This window comes from Poecilia formosa, unplaced genomic scaffold, assembly GCF_000485575.1.
Source record: "Poecilia formosa unplaced genomic scaffold, Poecilia_formosa-5.1.2 Scaffold57, whole genome shotgun sequence".
Classification (NCBI taxonomy): domain Eukaryota; kingdom Metazoa; phylum Chordata; class Actinopteri; order Cyprinodontiformes; family Poeciliidae; genus Poecilia; species Poecilia formosa.
This window is the reverse complement of record NW_006799996.1, coordinates 1,990,488-2,007,427: the sequence shown is the minus strand read 5'-3', so window position 1 is coordinate 2,007,427 and position 16,940 is coordinate 1,990,488. Positions and strand designations below refer to the sequence as shown.

General features: G+C 38.8%; 2 protein-coding genes and 1 long non-coding RNA gene across 5 annotated transcripts in view; 1 reads left to right on the top strand and 2 right to left on the bottom strand.

The window, feature by feature from the left end:
* Positions 1–14,638, top strand: part of rapgef3 (Rap guanine nucleotide exchange factor (GEF) 3) — a 33,056-nt gene extending 18,418 nt beyond the window's left edge. For 2 of the 3 annotated variants that reach the window (XM_007553637.2, XM_007553635.2), the window contains 25 exons: positions 533–639; positions 717–838; positions 2,569–2,746; positions 3,641–3,725; positions 3,845–3,905; positions 5,050–5,126; positions 5,203–5,349; positions 5,441–5,547; positions 6,456–6,544; positions 6,626–6,704; positions 6,804–6,954; positions 7,038–7,123; positions 7,230–7,260; positions 7,413–7,488; positions 8,926–9,063; positions 9,714–9,811; positions 9,890–10,015; positions 10,232–10,413; positions 11,810–11,900; positions 11,976–12,026; positions 12,136–12,223; positions 12,318–12,382; positions 12,502–12,556; positions 12,690–12,761; positions 13,399–14,638. In XM_007553637.2, coding sequence (XP_007553699.1) covers positions 533–639; positions 717–838; positions 2,569–2,746; positions 3,641–3,725; positions 3,845–3,905; positions 5,050–5,126; positions 5,203–5,349; positions 5,441–5,547; positions 6,456–6,544; positions 6,626–6,704; positions 6,804–6,954; positions 7,038–7,123; positions 7,230–7,260; positions 7,413–7,488; positions 8,926–9,063; positions 9,714–9,811; positions 9,890–10,015; positions 10,232–10,413; positions 11,810–11,900; positions 11,976–12,026; positions 12,136–12,223; positions 12,318–12,382; positions 12,502–12,556; positions 12,690–12,761; positions 13,399–13,517 — 2,481 coding nt within the window. In that variant the 3' untranslated portion in view covers positions 13,518–14,638. The remainder of the gene's footprint in view (positions 1–532; positions 640–716; positions 839–2,568; positions 2,747–3,640; positions 3,726–3,844; positions 3,906–5,049; positions 5,127–5,202; positions 5,350–5,440; positions 5,548–6,455; positions 6,545–6,625; positions 6,705–6,803; positions 6,955–7,037; positions 7,124–7,229; positions 7,261–7,412; positions 7,489–8,925; positions 9,064–9,713; positions 9,812–9,889; positions 10,016–10,231; positions 10,414–11,809; positions 11,901–11,975; positions 12,027–12,135; positions 12,224–12,317; positions 12,383–12,501; positions 12,557–12,689; positions 12,762–13,398) is intronic. The other variant, XM_007553636.2, reaches the window with a different exon arrangement.
* LOC103139153 (uncharacterized) lies at positions 10,537–11,803 on the bottom strand. Its single transcript, XR_476376.2, has 2 exons — positions 11,151–11,803; positions 10,537–11,014 (listed from the first exon to the last, which is right to left on the bottom strand). It is a non-coding gene; the product is annotated as an uncharacterized LOC103139153 (long non-coding RNA).
* itga5 (integrin, alpha 5 (fibronectin receptor, alpha polypeptide)) overlaps positions 14,022–16,940 on the bottom strand; it is a 50,636-nt gene continuing 47,717 nt past the window's right edge. Inside the window, exon 30 of the mRNA XM_007553633.2 lies at positions 14,022–16,672. Coding sequence (XP_007553695.1) covers positions 16,589–16,672 — 84 coding nt within the window. The 3' untranslated portion in view covers positions 14,022–16,588. The remainder of the gene's footprint in view (positions 16,673–16,940) is intronic.

Sequence of the window (16,940 nt, the reverse complement as noted above, 5' to 3'; positions counted from 1 at the left end):
CTATAACAAACTGCTAAAATAATATTAAACATATTTTCACATTAATATAATTTGACACAATACAAATAAAACCTCTGATTTGATTGATAAAATAAGATTTAAGCACACTATTATCTTAAAAGTTTTATTTCTAGAGTCTAGGAGGCCTTGTAAAAACCTGTGGAGGGCCGGATTTGGCCCGCGGGCCTCGAGTTTGACACATGCGGTATAGAATAGCATAAATGAATCCAAATGGGAATTCTTGGCACGATTTGAAAATAGTTAATAGAAAAAACTTTATTGAAAAGAAAAAACTTGACTCTCTAATTGTGCAAAGGTTTTACCGACGTTTTCCAAAAGACGCATCTACAACGTATAAACTCGGGGAGTGAACGCATACCACACTTTTCAGACTCTGAAAGCTTGCAAACAATGGAAGCTATAAATCATGTTTCATCCACTTCACAATTAAACATACTTTGTATTGCTTTGTCTAAGACCTCCAGTAAAATCCATCAAAATTAAAACCACTCATCTCCTCCTTTCTGTTCAGTTTCTTTCGGATCGTGTCGTAAAAGCTGCGCGGTCGGTGTACAGCGTTATGGTCGAGAAGAACCCTGGCCTGATCCGAGACAGGAAGCATCACCTGAAAACGCACAGGTACTTCAGCTCACAGTGTTTTTACCTTCAGCTAATACAGGCTACATGTGTTACAATCTGCTTCGTTTCCCCAACAGGCAATGCTGCTCAGGGAAGGAGTTGGTTGACTGGCTGATGAAACAGAGCGAATGCCTGCAGTCAAGAAGTCAGGCTGCTGGAATGTGGCAGGTCCTGGTGGACGAGGGAATCCTCGTTCATGGTGAGGGCGCTAAATCCAGCTTCAGTTCAGAAAAATCCTGTGCACTGCCTTGGAAAACTTCACATTTTGATAAAAATCTGGCACGTTTATTTGCCTTTAGAAGTCATTTAATCATTTAGTCTAATTTAAAGATGCAGTCTGCATCTTTTATTTAGAAAAAATAAATGAAAAACGTTTTGTTACAGTACAAAACAGATAAAATGTGAAAATGAAGCTCTCTGCCTTCTCCCAGTGCTCCCAGTGCTAACTACAGAAATACACCACTCAGTCAGAAACAACCAGAGATCCAAGAGGACAGTCTTAGGGCTGTCAATCACTCTGGTGTACATGCCACTCACACCCTCCTCATTACTCTCTGCTACACTACAGCTGGTTCACCACAACATAGCCTTAGCATTAGCTACGTATGCTAAGGCTAGTTAGCATACCCACCAATGACATCGGATAAGCAGTTTTCCTGGCAGTAAGTTATTTTGCGCCATTTAGCAACGCATACACAAGCTTACTTGTTGTTTCTGACATGGTGTGGTGCATTTTTGCAGACTGCTATGACTCAGAGGAGTTGATTTTTATAGATATTGTCTCATACCTTACTGTCAAAACAAGGTGACAATTTGAATAAACATGAAAAAAAACAACTATTAAACAGCTAAACAGCTGAGCTCAAGACATATTATGTTAATATTCATGAAATTCTTGGATCTTTGCGTAATTGAAGATGCATGCCACTGATGGATGTCTGATGTTTCTTCCATATTTAATGTCTTTAATTTATGCTGATGATAATCTCTGCAGCAGTAGCATACTCTAACATTTTCCAGAAGAGTTCGAAAAGCTTGAAATTCAGCGCACATGAATATTGTGGCATCGGTCTGAAAGCGTTTTCTGCCGGGTCGAGGGTTCTCTGGCTGTTCATGCCTCTGAGATGATGCTCCGTTATCCCGATGAAGACCACTCCAATCAGGACACAAGTGCTTCATCAGGAGCCAACAGGAACTCAGAAACAATTTGCACTTATTTCCATGTATCTGGATTTTTACGAAGCTCATATCTGAAAACAAAATTTACTTCAATGTCAAAACAATGTCCGACCTTGAGGTAATTACAGTACCTGTAAATGGTACTCAACTGCTTGGACGTTTTACCCTTTTTATTGCTTTTATAAATCAATTATAATCAACTAAATTAGGCTTTTGTGACAAAAACGACTAATGTCAAACTGATAAAGCTACCAGGTTACATGGGAATTGACTGAACATCCCATTTCAACCCTGTCACTGAGGTCTGAACTTTGACTGGGCCATTTCAGAACAGCCACCTTGTTTTCTTCAAACCGTTTCTGCATAGTTTTAGCTAAATGCTTTGGGTCGTCTTGCTGATAAACGAACGTTCTCTGAAGTCACAGAACCAAACTGCCTCCAGGATGATGCTGCCACCACCATGCTTCACAGTGGGTTGTGGTGATGTTACTCCTCTTTGATCTCATCTGCCACTTGACCATGGAGTCTCCACACATTTAATTTATGTTACATATTTTTATTTGTCATTTTGTTGAAATTAAAGGATTTTTAAAATATATTTATTCTAATTTTATTCAACATGACTGATTTGGGAATTAAATGGGTGAAACATCCAGAGAGGCAAATTCTTTTTACAGGCACCGTTTTTCTGTTTGAAGTGAATAAATTTTTAAATCCTGCCGTCTTTTCCTGTTTTGTGAATGTTTCCAGTGAAACAGGATCTGAACTTCCTTGACAAGGACACACAGTTCTACCGGTTCCAGGACTCAGAGTTTGGCCTGAACCACGTCTCCAACGAGAAGGAGTTGGAGGACGAGCTGCATGAAGCTCTGTCCCTGCTGTCCCAGCTGGGCCCCGATGCGCTGCTCACCATGATCCTACGCAAATGGTCAGCATGGAAAACTGTTGGACAGTTTTTGTGTATTTATTAGGGATGTACGTTATTAACTAATAAGTTGATCTAAAGTCAACTGATCTCATCAATAAGCAGCCATTTTCTTAAAAACCCAAGTAAAAACCTGAGTGTCGACTGTCTTTTCATAACATAACAAGGGCTAAATTTTTCAAAATATACTGAATTTAACAATATCTCATTACATTTTAATATTTTGTCAGCTGCATACTGAACAAACAGAAAATTGTGGTTTTCTCACATTATTATAATTAAACATATGCATAAGATATAACAAAACAGAAACTTCTGAAGTTGCTCAACAGAAAAATAAAAGAGAATAAAATATGTGAAACGGTTAATTCCCAGTGAACAGAGAGATGTTCATTCGGTCTGTGATTACCCATGAAGAAATATTTTCTCTGTTTTCCCCTCCGCTTTTCTGTCATCACATCCTCCTCACCTTTGTAGTACGGCGAGTACTATTAAGGTGAATACTTAACAGCTTAATTTTTAAACAGAACCGCATAAAGTACATTTAGCATCCCACAACAGTCTGGATCGTTTCTCTTTCTAGCTCTGTTATGGTTCCGCCATCTTTGTTTCTGTGTCAACTGCCTCTGCTTAACGATGATCAACGACGCCCTCTGCTGAATTCCGGCCAAATTACAACACTAAAAGAAGGCCTAAGTGGATGTTATTAGTTACGCAATTGGAGCTAATTTTACTCTAATGAACCATTAGTCAATAATTAATCGTAAGGTGATCAATTGTTTGCATCCCTAGTATAAATCAGCAGTCGTATGATTTGCTTAAAATATGTCTGAGGTTCCTTTGCCAGTGTAAGGAACCAGAAGAGACAGATGCTCATGTTGATTATTTGTTGTTCAGTCCCAGTCAGAGGAGCGCTGAGGACATCGAGGTCATCTATGAGGAGCTGCTCCATGTGAAAGCCGCCGCTCATCTCTCGTCTTCAGTAAGTCCTTTACTCCTAGCTTCTACACACCCCTTATGTTTATGCTTTTATTTAGTTAATAATCCACTTCCACATAGTCTAATTCTAGGCTTCCTGTCTTTACTGTGTTGTGTCTGTAGGTGCGGAAGGAGCTGGCCGCAGTGCTGGTGTTTGAATCCCACGTTAAGTCTGGAACAGTCTGTAAGTGATTCATTACCGACATTATCGCTCATAACGGCTCTTGGCTCTTACAGAGGGAAACTGGATAGTTAATAACCGATGACTTATGTGGAATTATGCGTCTTCATTTCAGATTAGCAAGCTAAATCAACATAGGTGGAGTCTTTGTGTTGTGTTTATCATGGGTGTGCAAGTATTTTTATTTGGTCATTTGATTCTTTTGAATTTGTTTTTAGGGTGGAATTGTTATATACAAATTTAGCGATTTTTAAAAACAAAAAATGGGTTTAGAAGTCAGAATTTATTGTGTATTTTTTCTGGTCCACAAAGGATAGCAATTATGTACAGGCCATTACCTAGCAACCCTAGCTGAGGGTCAGCACATTTGGTCAGCTGGTTTTACCTCTATATGTGCTGTACAATGGCTTCTGGAAAGGACAAGTGTTTTACTGTTGACTAACCATCCAGAAACCACTTGCTGCATTCTTGTTGGTTGTGCTGGAGGCTTTACTTCTGCTTTTCAAAGATGTACAATTGCACAAAGATGTAGAATTCCACATGTTGCAGCCATGTTGGTATACGGGTGAAAACATTGAACTGGGGGGCTTGGCTAGCGGCAGCTTATTTGGATTTAAAGTGTGAAGACACCCTAAAATAGCTTATTCTGAAAGGAGTCTGCTAGTGAACTCAGCAGACTAAAATCTCATTATCTAAGAATGATTTTGTGCAAAAAATTAAATTAAGATGATAAGACCTGTCCTAATCTGTCCAGGTAAGCATAATGGGTCACCTTTAACAATCTGGTCAAATAAGATATCGAGTTCCTCTGCATCTTGCTAAACAGCATTTATCTGAATATTACTGGGGTTTATGTATACATATGACACCATAACAGGATTCATGCTGGTACTCCTTCACTTTATACCATTTTAAGCATTCAGCCTCTTTAGGTCTTCATTCATTTTTCTCTTCACTAAAGGTGAGCAGATAATTAACTTTTTTTTGTTTTTTGCTCTCTACCGTGCCTCCCTGCTCATGATTATGAGAGTTAATGCAGCATATAATAGGAAAGGTGCAATGTAAGCGGGGTTGTCATAGTAATTTATTGACAAAGATGTGTGCAGGTGAACCATGTTTGTGCTGACTGCGTTTCATTGTGATGCAGTGTTCAGCCAGGGGGATAAAGGAACCTCCTGGTACATCATCTGGAAAGGCTCAGTGAACGTGATCACACATGGAAAGGTAACCCTGAACACGGCTTTTAGGTTAACTCAGATTTGAGCTGATTGTCATGCTCATGTGACTTGTGTTCAAACAGGGCATCGTGACCACGCTGCACGAGGGCGAGGACTTTGGGCAGCTGGCTTTGCTGAACGACGCGCCGCGTGCCGCCACCATCATCCTGAGAGAGGACAACTGCCACTTCCTCCGTGTTGACAAGCATGATTTCATTCGAATCCTCAAGGTTTGTCCGACATCCTCCTAACTCTACATGAGATCTTCCTGACCTGCAACGTGTCACCAGCAAAACTGTAATTTTCTGCTCTGTTTTCCAGGATGTGGAGGCTAATACGGTGCGGCTGGAGGAGCACGGGAAGACCGTCCTCGTGTTGGAGAAGAGCGCAGACTGCAATGGTCAAGGGGGAGCTGCAGCCAACAGCAAGTGAGTCACACACAAGCATTTCTCTTCCCTAACACAAATGCTACTGTATTCTTTTGTGTTTCATTTGTACATCTGAACATGCCGTCTTGTTCTTTCAGCCCAGCCGATAACAATTTGTCTAATATTACTAGATGTCCTCAACGCAATGGGTCTGTCAGAAAACACTGACATGCACACTTTCATAAAAATCCAAAGATGACATGATGGTCATATAAACATTTGGCTTAAAGTCTTCATTTGTGATGTTGCACCAAATTTAATCATATTGTAATTCAATATCTGCCGAGTTAGAACATTGTTAAAACTGCCACTTTGATTTTTATGTAAAATCAGTCAAACTCCCTTTAGATATAGTTACTTATTGAAGAACAAGTTATGGATTTTAATGTTCAGCTATGTTTTTGTAAATCGTTATTGAATCAAGTTCAAATCTACACTCTAAAAAACAAGCTTATTTCTCTACCTGTCATTAATGACAGAACATAAGGTGCAGAGTGGCTGATTTCTGAGTACATCGTTTGTATTTTTCTTGTATTAAAGTGAAAGAAATAATAATTTAATGTTTGCTTTAGCTGCATTTTATCCTGACTTGAGGTAAATGTTGTCAGTGTACTATATGTCAAAAGGAGCTGATCCACCATAATGTTCTCTAATGAAAGCTTGTGTGCCTTTTGTGATTCATCTACCCAAATACACACACCAGAGACCCAACAGGATTTTTTCTGTCAGTGGTTTTATGAAAAAGAAATGTTCTCTACTGCATGAATTTAAAAAAATATTGTACCTAGATGTCATTCACAATTTTAAAACCGTAATATGACATGTAAAGACCCTGGTCAACCCCAAGGCAGCACAACGAAGCAGTGCAAGGCATTAAAGAAGTTTTCTTCCTTTCCTTTCTGTTGCAGATACACAGTTATGTCAGGAACTCCTGAAAAAATCCTGGAACATCTCCTGGACACACTGAAGCTGGATTCCAATGGAAACGATCCTATAGGTGAGAGGAAACCACATCCCCATGCTTTTCTGTTTGTCCAGACGGTCAGATACAGCTGACTGACTGATCATCTCCCCTCAGATCCCTGCGTGAGCGACTTCCTGCTCACTCATAAAGTCTTCATGCCGTCCAGCCAGCTGTGCTCAGCTCTGCAGCATCAATATCCTGACCAATGTTTTCAGTTTATTCACACTTTGGAAAGTGCTGCAGAAAATTATAATGTCTGCTAATTGCGTTAGACCCTTAACCATCTTTGCACTTACCAGGCAGAGTTGTCCAAAGGCTCAGATCAGGAGAAGACTGCTTACATCTTCAACACCAAACAGAAGGTAGTGAAGCTGATTGCCCAGTGGGTGGCGCTGTACGGCCTTCTGCTGAAAGAAGACCCAGAAGTTGGGGACTTTCTGGAGGTGAGAAACTGATCTTCATTAAATGCAATGAGATATTAAAATACTTGAATAATTCTCCTGCTCGTTTTTCTTCTTGGCTCAAGCAGAGACTGAAAAAGGAGGTTGCAGCTGATTATCGTTTGTCCAGCATCCTGAAGGAACAGTTTAGGGAAAGAAGGAGAACAAAAGTGTAAATACTTTTCACTTAGTTCCTGCTATTTTTGCAAGAAATTAATTCATGAACACTAAATAATGCTTTGGAACACCATTTTTATCTTTGTTTTATAACTTGACAGGATGGAGAACGGCTATCAGTCACTGAGCAGGGTGAGATTTATTTATAATCGATGCTTTTTGTTGTCTAGTGCTTTGAATGGCCAGTATGACTAGAAAAGCACTTCTAATGCTCTCATTAATACACTTTAATTTCAAAATATCTCTTCTCTCACTGATCTGAGTCATTTTGTTGCATTCGGCAGAATCAGCAGTTTGATTGGTTTTCGAGCTGTGAGGAGCCGGTTGGGAGGCTGCAGCCAATCAAAGCACAGGATAAAGGTGCGCAATGTTCTGGATCTTAAACAAACCAATTAATTTGTAAATCAGGGAGAATGTAACACATTCATACATCAACTGTTTTATTTATATAACTGAGTTTTTAAAATAAGATTTCAAAATGTCCATGCTCGTTACTGATTTGCATTAAATAAGCAAAGCAAGACTATGTTTGAGAGATTTAGGCACTCTGATTGCATCCTCTTATTTTGACATAATAGTGCAAATGTCCTTCTTCCAATAGTTTTTCACCCATCAGATATGCAGATATGCATATATGCAGAGATTAATATTCCAGTTCATATGTGCAACTAAACATGTTCCAACAAATATCCTTTGTCAACAGTAGTGAGCGGGCAACACCCATTACGTTTACATTTCTACCTTAAATGCACAAGAACAGTGACACCTAGTGGCTCAAATAGGGCATCGTTGTGTGAGCCCTCTTCAAATATACTTACAGTAGCAAATTTTTAAAAATCCAGTTTATTTGGGTAGAAACATGACGGGACACAAAGGCCCAACTCTGAACCTACAAAATAGGAAAAACAGGAGAACCTTTCTTTTAGGCTTGAGATATGTTGATCTTCATAAGTTATGAAATGGCTAAAAGAGAATAGTTTCTCACCTAAATCTGTCCAAAGCTACAGGCAGAGTAGTTAAAAAAGCTTAAACACTCACTCACGCTGAGAGTCACCAAACTTACTGTGTCAGAACTGAGTGTCATCTTTAAGTATTGAAGTCTCCATAGCTGTTAAGTCTTTTTTTAGTCTTCACTAGGAGTGTTAATAAAGGATTTATAGGTGGAAGAAATGTAACAAATTTGCTGTTATTTGTTCCAGAATTCTGAAACCGTCACACTTTTTTACTAAATAATATATTGGCATGTTGAGTAGATACCTTAAATTACATAATTAACATGTTTTTGAATACAAAATAGAGCTAAAAATTGTAATATCTTTGAAAAAACATTTTTGCAAAACATCTTTTAATACCTATTACCTTCTTATAATAATCTTGTTTTTAACTGCTTTATCATGCATCCTTCATTTATTCATGATTTGTTTAGGTCTATTTTTGCTTATGTGCATTCCTTTCTAGTGCACTTTAGGTTGCATAGAGAAAATTTAACTGATTCAAGTTACGTTGCAAAAATTAAATCTTATCAAGTATTTTTGGTCTAAGTTTCTAGTGCAAATATCTTAGTCCACTGGACAAGTAACTTTTTATCAAGATATGAGAGGTTGTTTTAAGTCAATCGCTTATTATTGATCAAATGAACTAGTTCCACTAGAAGATTATTTAATTTCAATCATGGGGAAAATGCCAAGTTATAAGTGAAAAACTTATCAGTATTTAAAAATTACTGAAGATTTTGTGTTTCTGCAGCATTAAATGAGAAAATGTTGACGTTTCATTTTGTTTTTCCTCTCACTTCAGTGTTATACGAGATTTACAAGGCAGACAGCAAACCTCTCTCCTTGATGCTCCCTGTAAGCTCATCTGTTCAAGAGGTGATGTCGGCAATAGTCAAAGCAGATGGAGATCATGTTCTGGTCAAAATGAACTCCAGTGGAGGTGGGCCTCGCTTTTACGGTTTTCCAACAGTTGTAGAAACTTTAACCCTTCTATATTCGTCTCAGGTCCAGTAGGTTGGTTGACTTCACAACAGACATATTCAAGTTCACTGGGTTTATTGTAAGAAAAGAGAAAATCAAGTTGGTGGTTAACATCAGTCCAGCAGCTTCTGTCCCTAAACGTTAAATAAAATACAACAACCTTAAATCAACTACAAAGCAAGAGCTCCCACTGAGCAGTTAGCACCAGTTAGCAGTTGTAAAGTTAAACATAGCTACAACATTAATAATGATAACGCATACAAAACATAGCAAAATTACTCATGAAACACTGTAAAATTTGTCTAATATATACGTTAAATACTTTGTAAAGAAAACACAGAGCTGATTCTAGTACTACACCACAGTTACCGATGGCAACAGTGAAAGGGGGGGAGGGGCTGTCAGTTACCGGTTTCTATAGTAACCACCAACTGTCAGGAGCAGCAACTTACAACACCAACAAATGTATTTTACTGAACAAAATAAATTACATTTTGACAAACTTCACATCTGTATTACAGTGAAAATAAAACCCCGTTACATATACACACCGTACATAAATAATAATAAATGGTGAGATGTTGGTGTATGTCTAATTTTTTCTTACAGAAAGAGCGCAATTAAAGCTGGATGCCACTGCAGTCTACACTGCTCTGGGCCTCAATGAGAGACTGTTCATCTGTACAAGCAGCGAAGTGGAACAGCTGGTGAGGAATGTTTGTCTTCTGCATATTTCATACAGTTTCTTAGAAAAGTCCAACAATTATGCTCTTCTGTTGGTACAGCGGCCGCTGAAGGATCAGCAGGGCCCAGAACAGGCAACGACAGACCTCATTGAGCAGATGAGCTCCAAAGACATTGCCACCGAACTGACTAACTACGACTGGGAACTGTTTACTGCCATGCATGAGGTAACATCGCACATTTCTGGACAAAATATCACATTATATAAACCATTTACTGAAGAACAAAGGAGCAAAGATTGCTTACCACCCATGGAGCGTTCCAGTTGGTTGCTACGACAAGTAAAACAATCTGTGCCATTACATCCTCCGCTCTAAGCAGCTTTTCTGTCACTCACCTCAAGGCTGTTGTATTTTTTACGCGGTGTTGATGCGTTTCTGCAGGTGGAGCTCGTCTACTACATATTTGGTCGCCATAAATTCCCAGGTGCCACCACGGCCAACCTGGAGCGGTTTGTGCGGCACTTTAACGTGGTCCAGCACTGGGTGGTGACTGAGCTGTGCCTCTGTGAGGATCTGGTCAAACGGGCCATTCTGCTCAAGAAGTTCATCAAAATCGCCTCAGTGTAAGAAGACAAGAAAGCTGATTTGTCTTTTTCTTTAAAACTTTATGGTCAATTCATCAGTTTGTTTCAATAGAAATATTACTTCCCTTAATTACCCCCGTCTCTTTTGTTGTTTTTTCCTTCTTCTTTTGCCCAGCTACGAGTTTTAAACGATCAGTATGATATAAAAGCACACTAATGGATGTTAATCTGTTTTTAGAGTCAGATATTGACCGACGGTAAAACACTGACTCTAAAAATAAGCATATTAACATCCATAAGTGGGATAATAATTTCTCAACACAACAAAACGCAAGACAAGGTGCAATGGGAGAGCAGTTTTACTTACTTTTAAACTTTGTGCATACTGCACCAACATGTCATTGTTTTTATTTACTGTACTGAATATTTCTTCAGATCACCTTTTAAACAATACATCGCAGTTGTCAAGTTTTTTGCTCTCTTAAGCCTCCTCAGCTTTTGCCTAAGCCAGAAAAAGGCTTTTTTCCTCCAAAGTTAGCAGTTAGCATTATTCTTCCCTCTCAGTGATATCTTTTATCCATCTTTCATCCATAATTTCTTTAGATTAATCTCATTAGCAGCATATGAACAAGTTGAAACCCTACAACAGATAGGAGAGAACAAATTATGTTTCAAACAGTGGAACTAATAAAAACATTGCATCAAACAATAAATCCATTTTGTTCTCCTGAATTCAGTCTGAATCATGTAAACTGTGAATAGTGTCCATTTCCTACCTGCGGTGTCTTTGAAGAAGCTTTCAGTTGAGGTTCTTTGTCTGAAGAGAGATCGTTATGTGAGCTCAGGTGAGCCAGGTAAAGAGTTGGGCTGAGCTTGAGCAGTGAAAGGGTTTGGTGCGCTTGATTCTTTGCACGGTGCGTGCCAGTTGGGTGGAGATGGTGAATACATTCTTATACTTTTATATCGGAAGTTGAAAACGATGGAAATCCCAAAAGCATTGAGCAAAGAGGACCTTTACTTAAATTCCTAACCATATTTGGCACGTTGAACAGGAAACATGGAAACATTTTTCTTGCCCTATTTTCAGAAAAATTAGGAGGTTGTCTAGGAAGAATCAACAATTTTAGTTGTAATTAGTTCATTTTTATATATTTTTCACTGTCTTTGCTAAATGAAAGTTGAAAACATCCCCAATTTTGTGTCTGTTGCCAGAATTAAATCCCCCCATTTTAAAATATTAATTTTTATCAAAGGAAACAGGAAATTACAGCTTTTTTTTTTTTTTTTCACTTTTCTGCATTTGGTTTTGTAAATTAATCAGGTGATATCAACTTTTGGTTCGCACAGTGTTTTTGTGTAATTGCTAAACTCTTTACAGCAGTATTTCACACATTTTAAAATCAACATGGTTTTCTAAACATATATTCATCTTCAGGTTAAAAGAGCAGAGGAATCTCAACTCATTTTTCGCTGTGATGTTTGGTCTGAGCAACAGTTCTGTGCAGAGGCTTTACAAGACCTGGGAGGTGAGCAGACATGATAATATAATATAATATCACATTTTTCTAATTTCTTACACAACTTTTGACTTTACCTTGCAGAGAATACCGAGCAAAACCAAAAGAATCTACTGTGCTTATGAGCGACTGATGGTAAATCTCACCACAAACTGTCATATCTCTTATTTTGTTGCATTGTTTCGATTAGTGAGTGAGTGTGTGCAGGACATGCTGGTGTTGATGCTTTCTCTGGTTCTGTCAGGATCCTTCACGCAACCACCGGGCCTACCGCCTGGCTGTGGCCAAACTCAGTCCTCCTTACATTCCCTTCATGCCTCTGCTGCTGAAAGGTAAAGAAGCACCAACAGTCAGCTTCAGAAATCAGAAGACATTTCTCTGAATTTTTAAAATACCAAATCCCTTCTTTTTTTTTTTTCTCCACAGACATGACATTCATCCATGAAGGCAACCCAAACTATGTTGACAAACTGGTGAATTTTGAGAAAATGGTACAGGATTTTATTTATTTTATTATTTTTTTTTGCTCACTTTTTGGCTTAATTGTATTCAATGAAACATTTTTGTAAAACTGTGGGAACTGAAATGTTTAATCTCTTTCTTGTCCCAGCGAATGCTTGCCAAGACAGTTAAAATTGTACGAGGTTGCAGAAGCCAACCTTACGGTAAGTGAACCATGGATGCCGTCATGTAAACAACAGTCCACCATTCTGAGGACGGACATTCGCATGTTTCAGCTTCACTGGAGGGATCCACTTTGTTTTATCCACTTTGTTTTATTCTCTTGCTGTTCTGCAGTGCCTTCATCACCACAGAGGGGCCTGGCTGATCGCATGTTTCTGGATGGGCCGGCTACACGATTGTCTACGTGTAAGCTATGTTCTTTTTGTAGTCATGACTTGAAGCCACAGGATGTAACTTTTATAAACAATATGTTTGGGGTTTTTTTTGTTTTTGTTAAAACTTTCACTATGTCACGACAGCATAGTAAGAGACAGATAATCGATAAAAAAAATCCAGTTCCTCTGTCTTTTTCCTGCCATCTCCAGAAATACAAACCTCTCAGTCAGAAGCAACCAATCAGAGCCAGGAGGAAGGTCTTAGCGCTGTCAATAATGCTCATGTACTTGCTACTCAATTTGCTAATGATAAAAAAACAGCTTATTGTTGCAGGAAAACTGTTTATTTTCCATCATTGGTGGCCATGCTATCTAGCATGAGCATTCATGGTTGGCAAAGTGTGGATGAGCTTGATTGACAGTGCTAAGACCCTCCTCCTAGCTCTGATTGGTTTTTTCTTACCAGGAGCTTTGCATTTCTGGAGACAGCAGGGAAAAGGCAGAGGAGCTAATTTTTTTTCACAGATTGTGTCTCGTTTCAACAAATAAGTAAAAACATTTTTTTATAAAAAGTTACATGCTGTAGCTTTAAAGCCTATTTTTTTCTGGGTTTATATTTCTAACATGCAGGTGTGAATTTCCCCCCTCTCTCTCTCTCTCTCGCCCAGATTCCGACCACGCCTTTCCTCTCCGCTCTCCCAGCAACATCCGACAATACATTCAAAACCTGAAGGTGATCGACAACCAGCGGAAGCTCACACAGCTGTCGAGAACAATCGAATGCTAGGACATCCGCCTGTGGACGGACAAATACAGGAGCTTTACATCGAAATCAGAACTGGACTGCAAGGATTTTCTGAACTTTTACAGTCGGCTGAGTAGGATGGATCTTTCTGCAGTTCACAGCATGAAGTGAAAATGTGCAGCTTGCACAGGAATGACGTCAGTGCTGAACAACAGGACAGCTGGGAATGTTTTTACCAATCAAGCCTTACATCCGCCCCAAAAGGCTTCGTACCAACATGTAAAAATGCTGCTCTATATCTGCTGTAAATTTAAAAAAAAAAATTTTATACGACACATTGTAAGCTGCAGTCATACAACACATGTTAAACATTTGTGCCACAAATGCCATCTTTGACTTTTCTGAGCACTTCTGTTTTCACTTTTAAAGTAATATATTGTGTTATACATTTTTGGCAACAATGCCAAACATTCACATGCTTTCATATGATGTTTTCTAAATAAATTATTTTCCAAGTTATGCGTAGTCAATGAGGACACAAAAAAAATGGTAAAAAGGAGATTTGTTTTATTATTTAAAGTACAAACCAAAGCAGGTAAAAACAGACCTTCCACCTGGCACAAAAAAAAAGTCTCCCCAATATGGGGTGAGAAATTTCTCAGTCAAAACTCTCCTTGTCACAAATATGTACAACTTCTTTTAAAGTCCTGGAGAGAAAAAGTGGAGGAAGACATAAAAAAAGAGAAAATAATTACCAGTGCCTTCTCCTGATGTAACAATGGAGGAAAAAGTAGAATGGTCCTGTCGTTGGCAAATTTAAGGGAAGAGAAAATATCAGACGAAGGATTTAAATCCGTAACTAAATGGGGATTTTCTCGTCCAGGTGGACGTAAATCATCCGCTGATCGGACGTTTTAGGAGGCAGGTGGAGGAAAAATGTGCACAACACATGTTAACTAAAATGGTTGAACAGCTGCAAAAGCAGAGCCTGTAACTATCGAACATGCTTCGTGGCTTTGTTTCAGCATCAATCTGTGTAATAAAAACCTGTGAGACGGTGGAGGCAGTTCAGAGCAGTCCAGTGAAGTGAGGATGAGTATATCTGGATTGGGGAAAGTCTTTTTTAGATTCCACTCTGCTCGCAGTGAGAAAGCAAGTAAAAACAAAAAAAAAAACTGGAGATTTAGTCTACACCTTCTGGTTTAAAACAAACATCAAATAAAAGCAGTGATACATTAAAAAGAGTGAATATAAATATTGCACTTCCAACCATTGTGTAGTTCCCAGTGCCTAGTTGTTATCCCTTTGTTTGAGGTATTTTTGCTGTTGGGTTTAATATTAACGAAAAACTCTGACCTCAATTATCTCAGGCTACAAAGGACTAGGCGGCGGGAAAGGTAAAAACCAGACACACTCAAAACAAAAGAACTTAAATACATCATTCACACGGATCCATGGACACATGGAGTCACACGCAAGCAACCCGAACGCTAACCCACAGGCATGAAGTATTTACATTAAGGCACAAAAACGTGAGCAGAGGTGCATCTTAATAAATTTGAATATCGCCCAATTAATTTACTCATTTCAAATATTGAAAGGAAAATGCATTTTATAGCACTTCATTCTGTTCATTTTGATGGTTGTGGTTTCAAATTCATAAAGATCAACATTGAAGCTCTCAGAAAATCTGAAAATCACATGAGACTAATAAATGAAATACATTATTATTGGAGGAATATGTTATGTTGTGGCAACGTCACACACAAACACTCTCCAAGTGTTCAGTGTTGCATGTACGCGTATTAACAGAAAGTTAAGTGGAAGGAAAAACAGATCAAGAATTCTGAAAATTCTCCATTACTTTTTGAGCCAAATTAGTGAAATAAATGCTCTTTTTGCTGATATTTTAATTTATTCAGATGCACCTGCATATAAAAGAAACAGATACAATGACTTATTGTTCAGTCCCTGTAGCCTTTTTGGTAGTGGGATGATGTCAGCTGCGTCTCATTCATTTTACTCATCAAAAAAACAAAACTAAATAAAATACAGTATCTCATTCAGCATCACACTGTAAGCTGAAAAAGGATCCATCATTCTTCAGCCTCCTGTCAAGGCTACATCATTGCTGTCTGTCCTGTCTCTGTCCGTTTTCATCATGCTACTACGGCCGACATCTCTGTGTGCTTTTTTTCCCCCCCTTGAAGCATCAGAAAAGACAGGAGAGCACCACTTTCTGACAGGAAGCGCCGCGCTGCTTCGACATGAGGTTCAACAGGTCTGTGGCGGTCCCAGCTGGCTAACGGCGCCGACGCTGAGAACAACACGCACAGGACTTGGACGAAGTGATCAGTAGGAGTCAAAGTCAAATCTCAAAGGAAGCTCAGTCAGTCTTTGGTGTATTTGAAAAGAAAAAATATCAGTAGATTTCCTTTGAGTGCAAAAAAAAAAAATTTATAATAATAATTAAAAAAAAAAAAACACTGTCCACCAACCTGAGGCAGAAAGTGATCATTTCCAAAAACAGCTGAAAAACATCCATCTAAAGCATTTTCAATACCCGCTTTTCCTGTTCAGGGGTTGCATAGTGGCGGCGGGCTGGAAAGCGACAACAGCTCACACAGGCGTAAATAAACAGGGTCAAACATTTCATTTCAGCTCTTAAACAGGCTACTGTATAGGCTGCAAATCAGTTGTTAACCTGAAAAAACAATCTTCGGTTGTTTCCTGTTAGAGACGGGAAACGTGTTCAATCATTAGCACCAATACGAAGCAGGTCATCGCAGGCGTCTATAAAAGTAAACCCAACTTGTTCCTGCATGAACAGGATAAAGGCAACATGTGTGCTTCTTTTTGCTGGACGATCTAAAATTTGTTTCTAGGCACAGAGATCAGTTCTATTTGACGACAATCCCAATAGGGTTAAAAACAAAGATATAAATATTCAAAAACATTCATTTGGCTTGTAGATCCTCGGGTTTTTGTCTTCCTCTAGTGCAGCACAGCGGAGTTCCAGTAGTCTCTCTGATCCACGCCACATGTTCCGTTGTGATTCTCTCCTTTGCAATCATTTGGCCAGATGTGGTGCTTCTGGTACCTCAGTCGATCAGTTAGGCCTCAGAGGCAGCCTGCGGTTTGAGTTGAGCTTTTTCCATGGCTGTGCCGTAAGGTAGAGAACGCTTGAAGAAGCCAAGCTGCAAGGAAAACAAAACAAAAATCAAATATGCAAGAATAAGGTGCAAGCATAATCCTGATCAGCTTATACGCGGGTTCTTTAAATGTGATCTTATTTTAGACTCGAAAGACGCAGATAAAGTGGGAACACTCAAAGAAATTTTGACACGTCAAAGAATGGGGACATATGTGTAAAAGTGGGATTTTCAGCTGCTTCCATTCACTTTAAATTTGTTATTTAACAAATATTTACAGAAGCGTTTAAATGTTGGAGCTTAGATATAAATT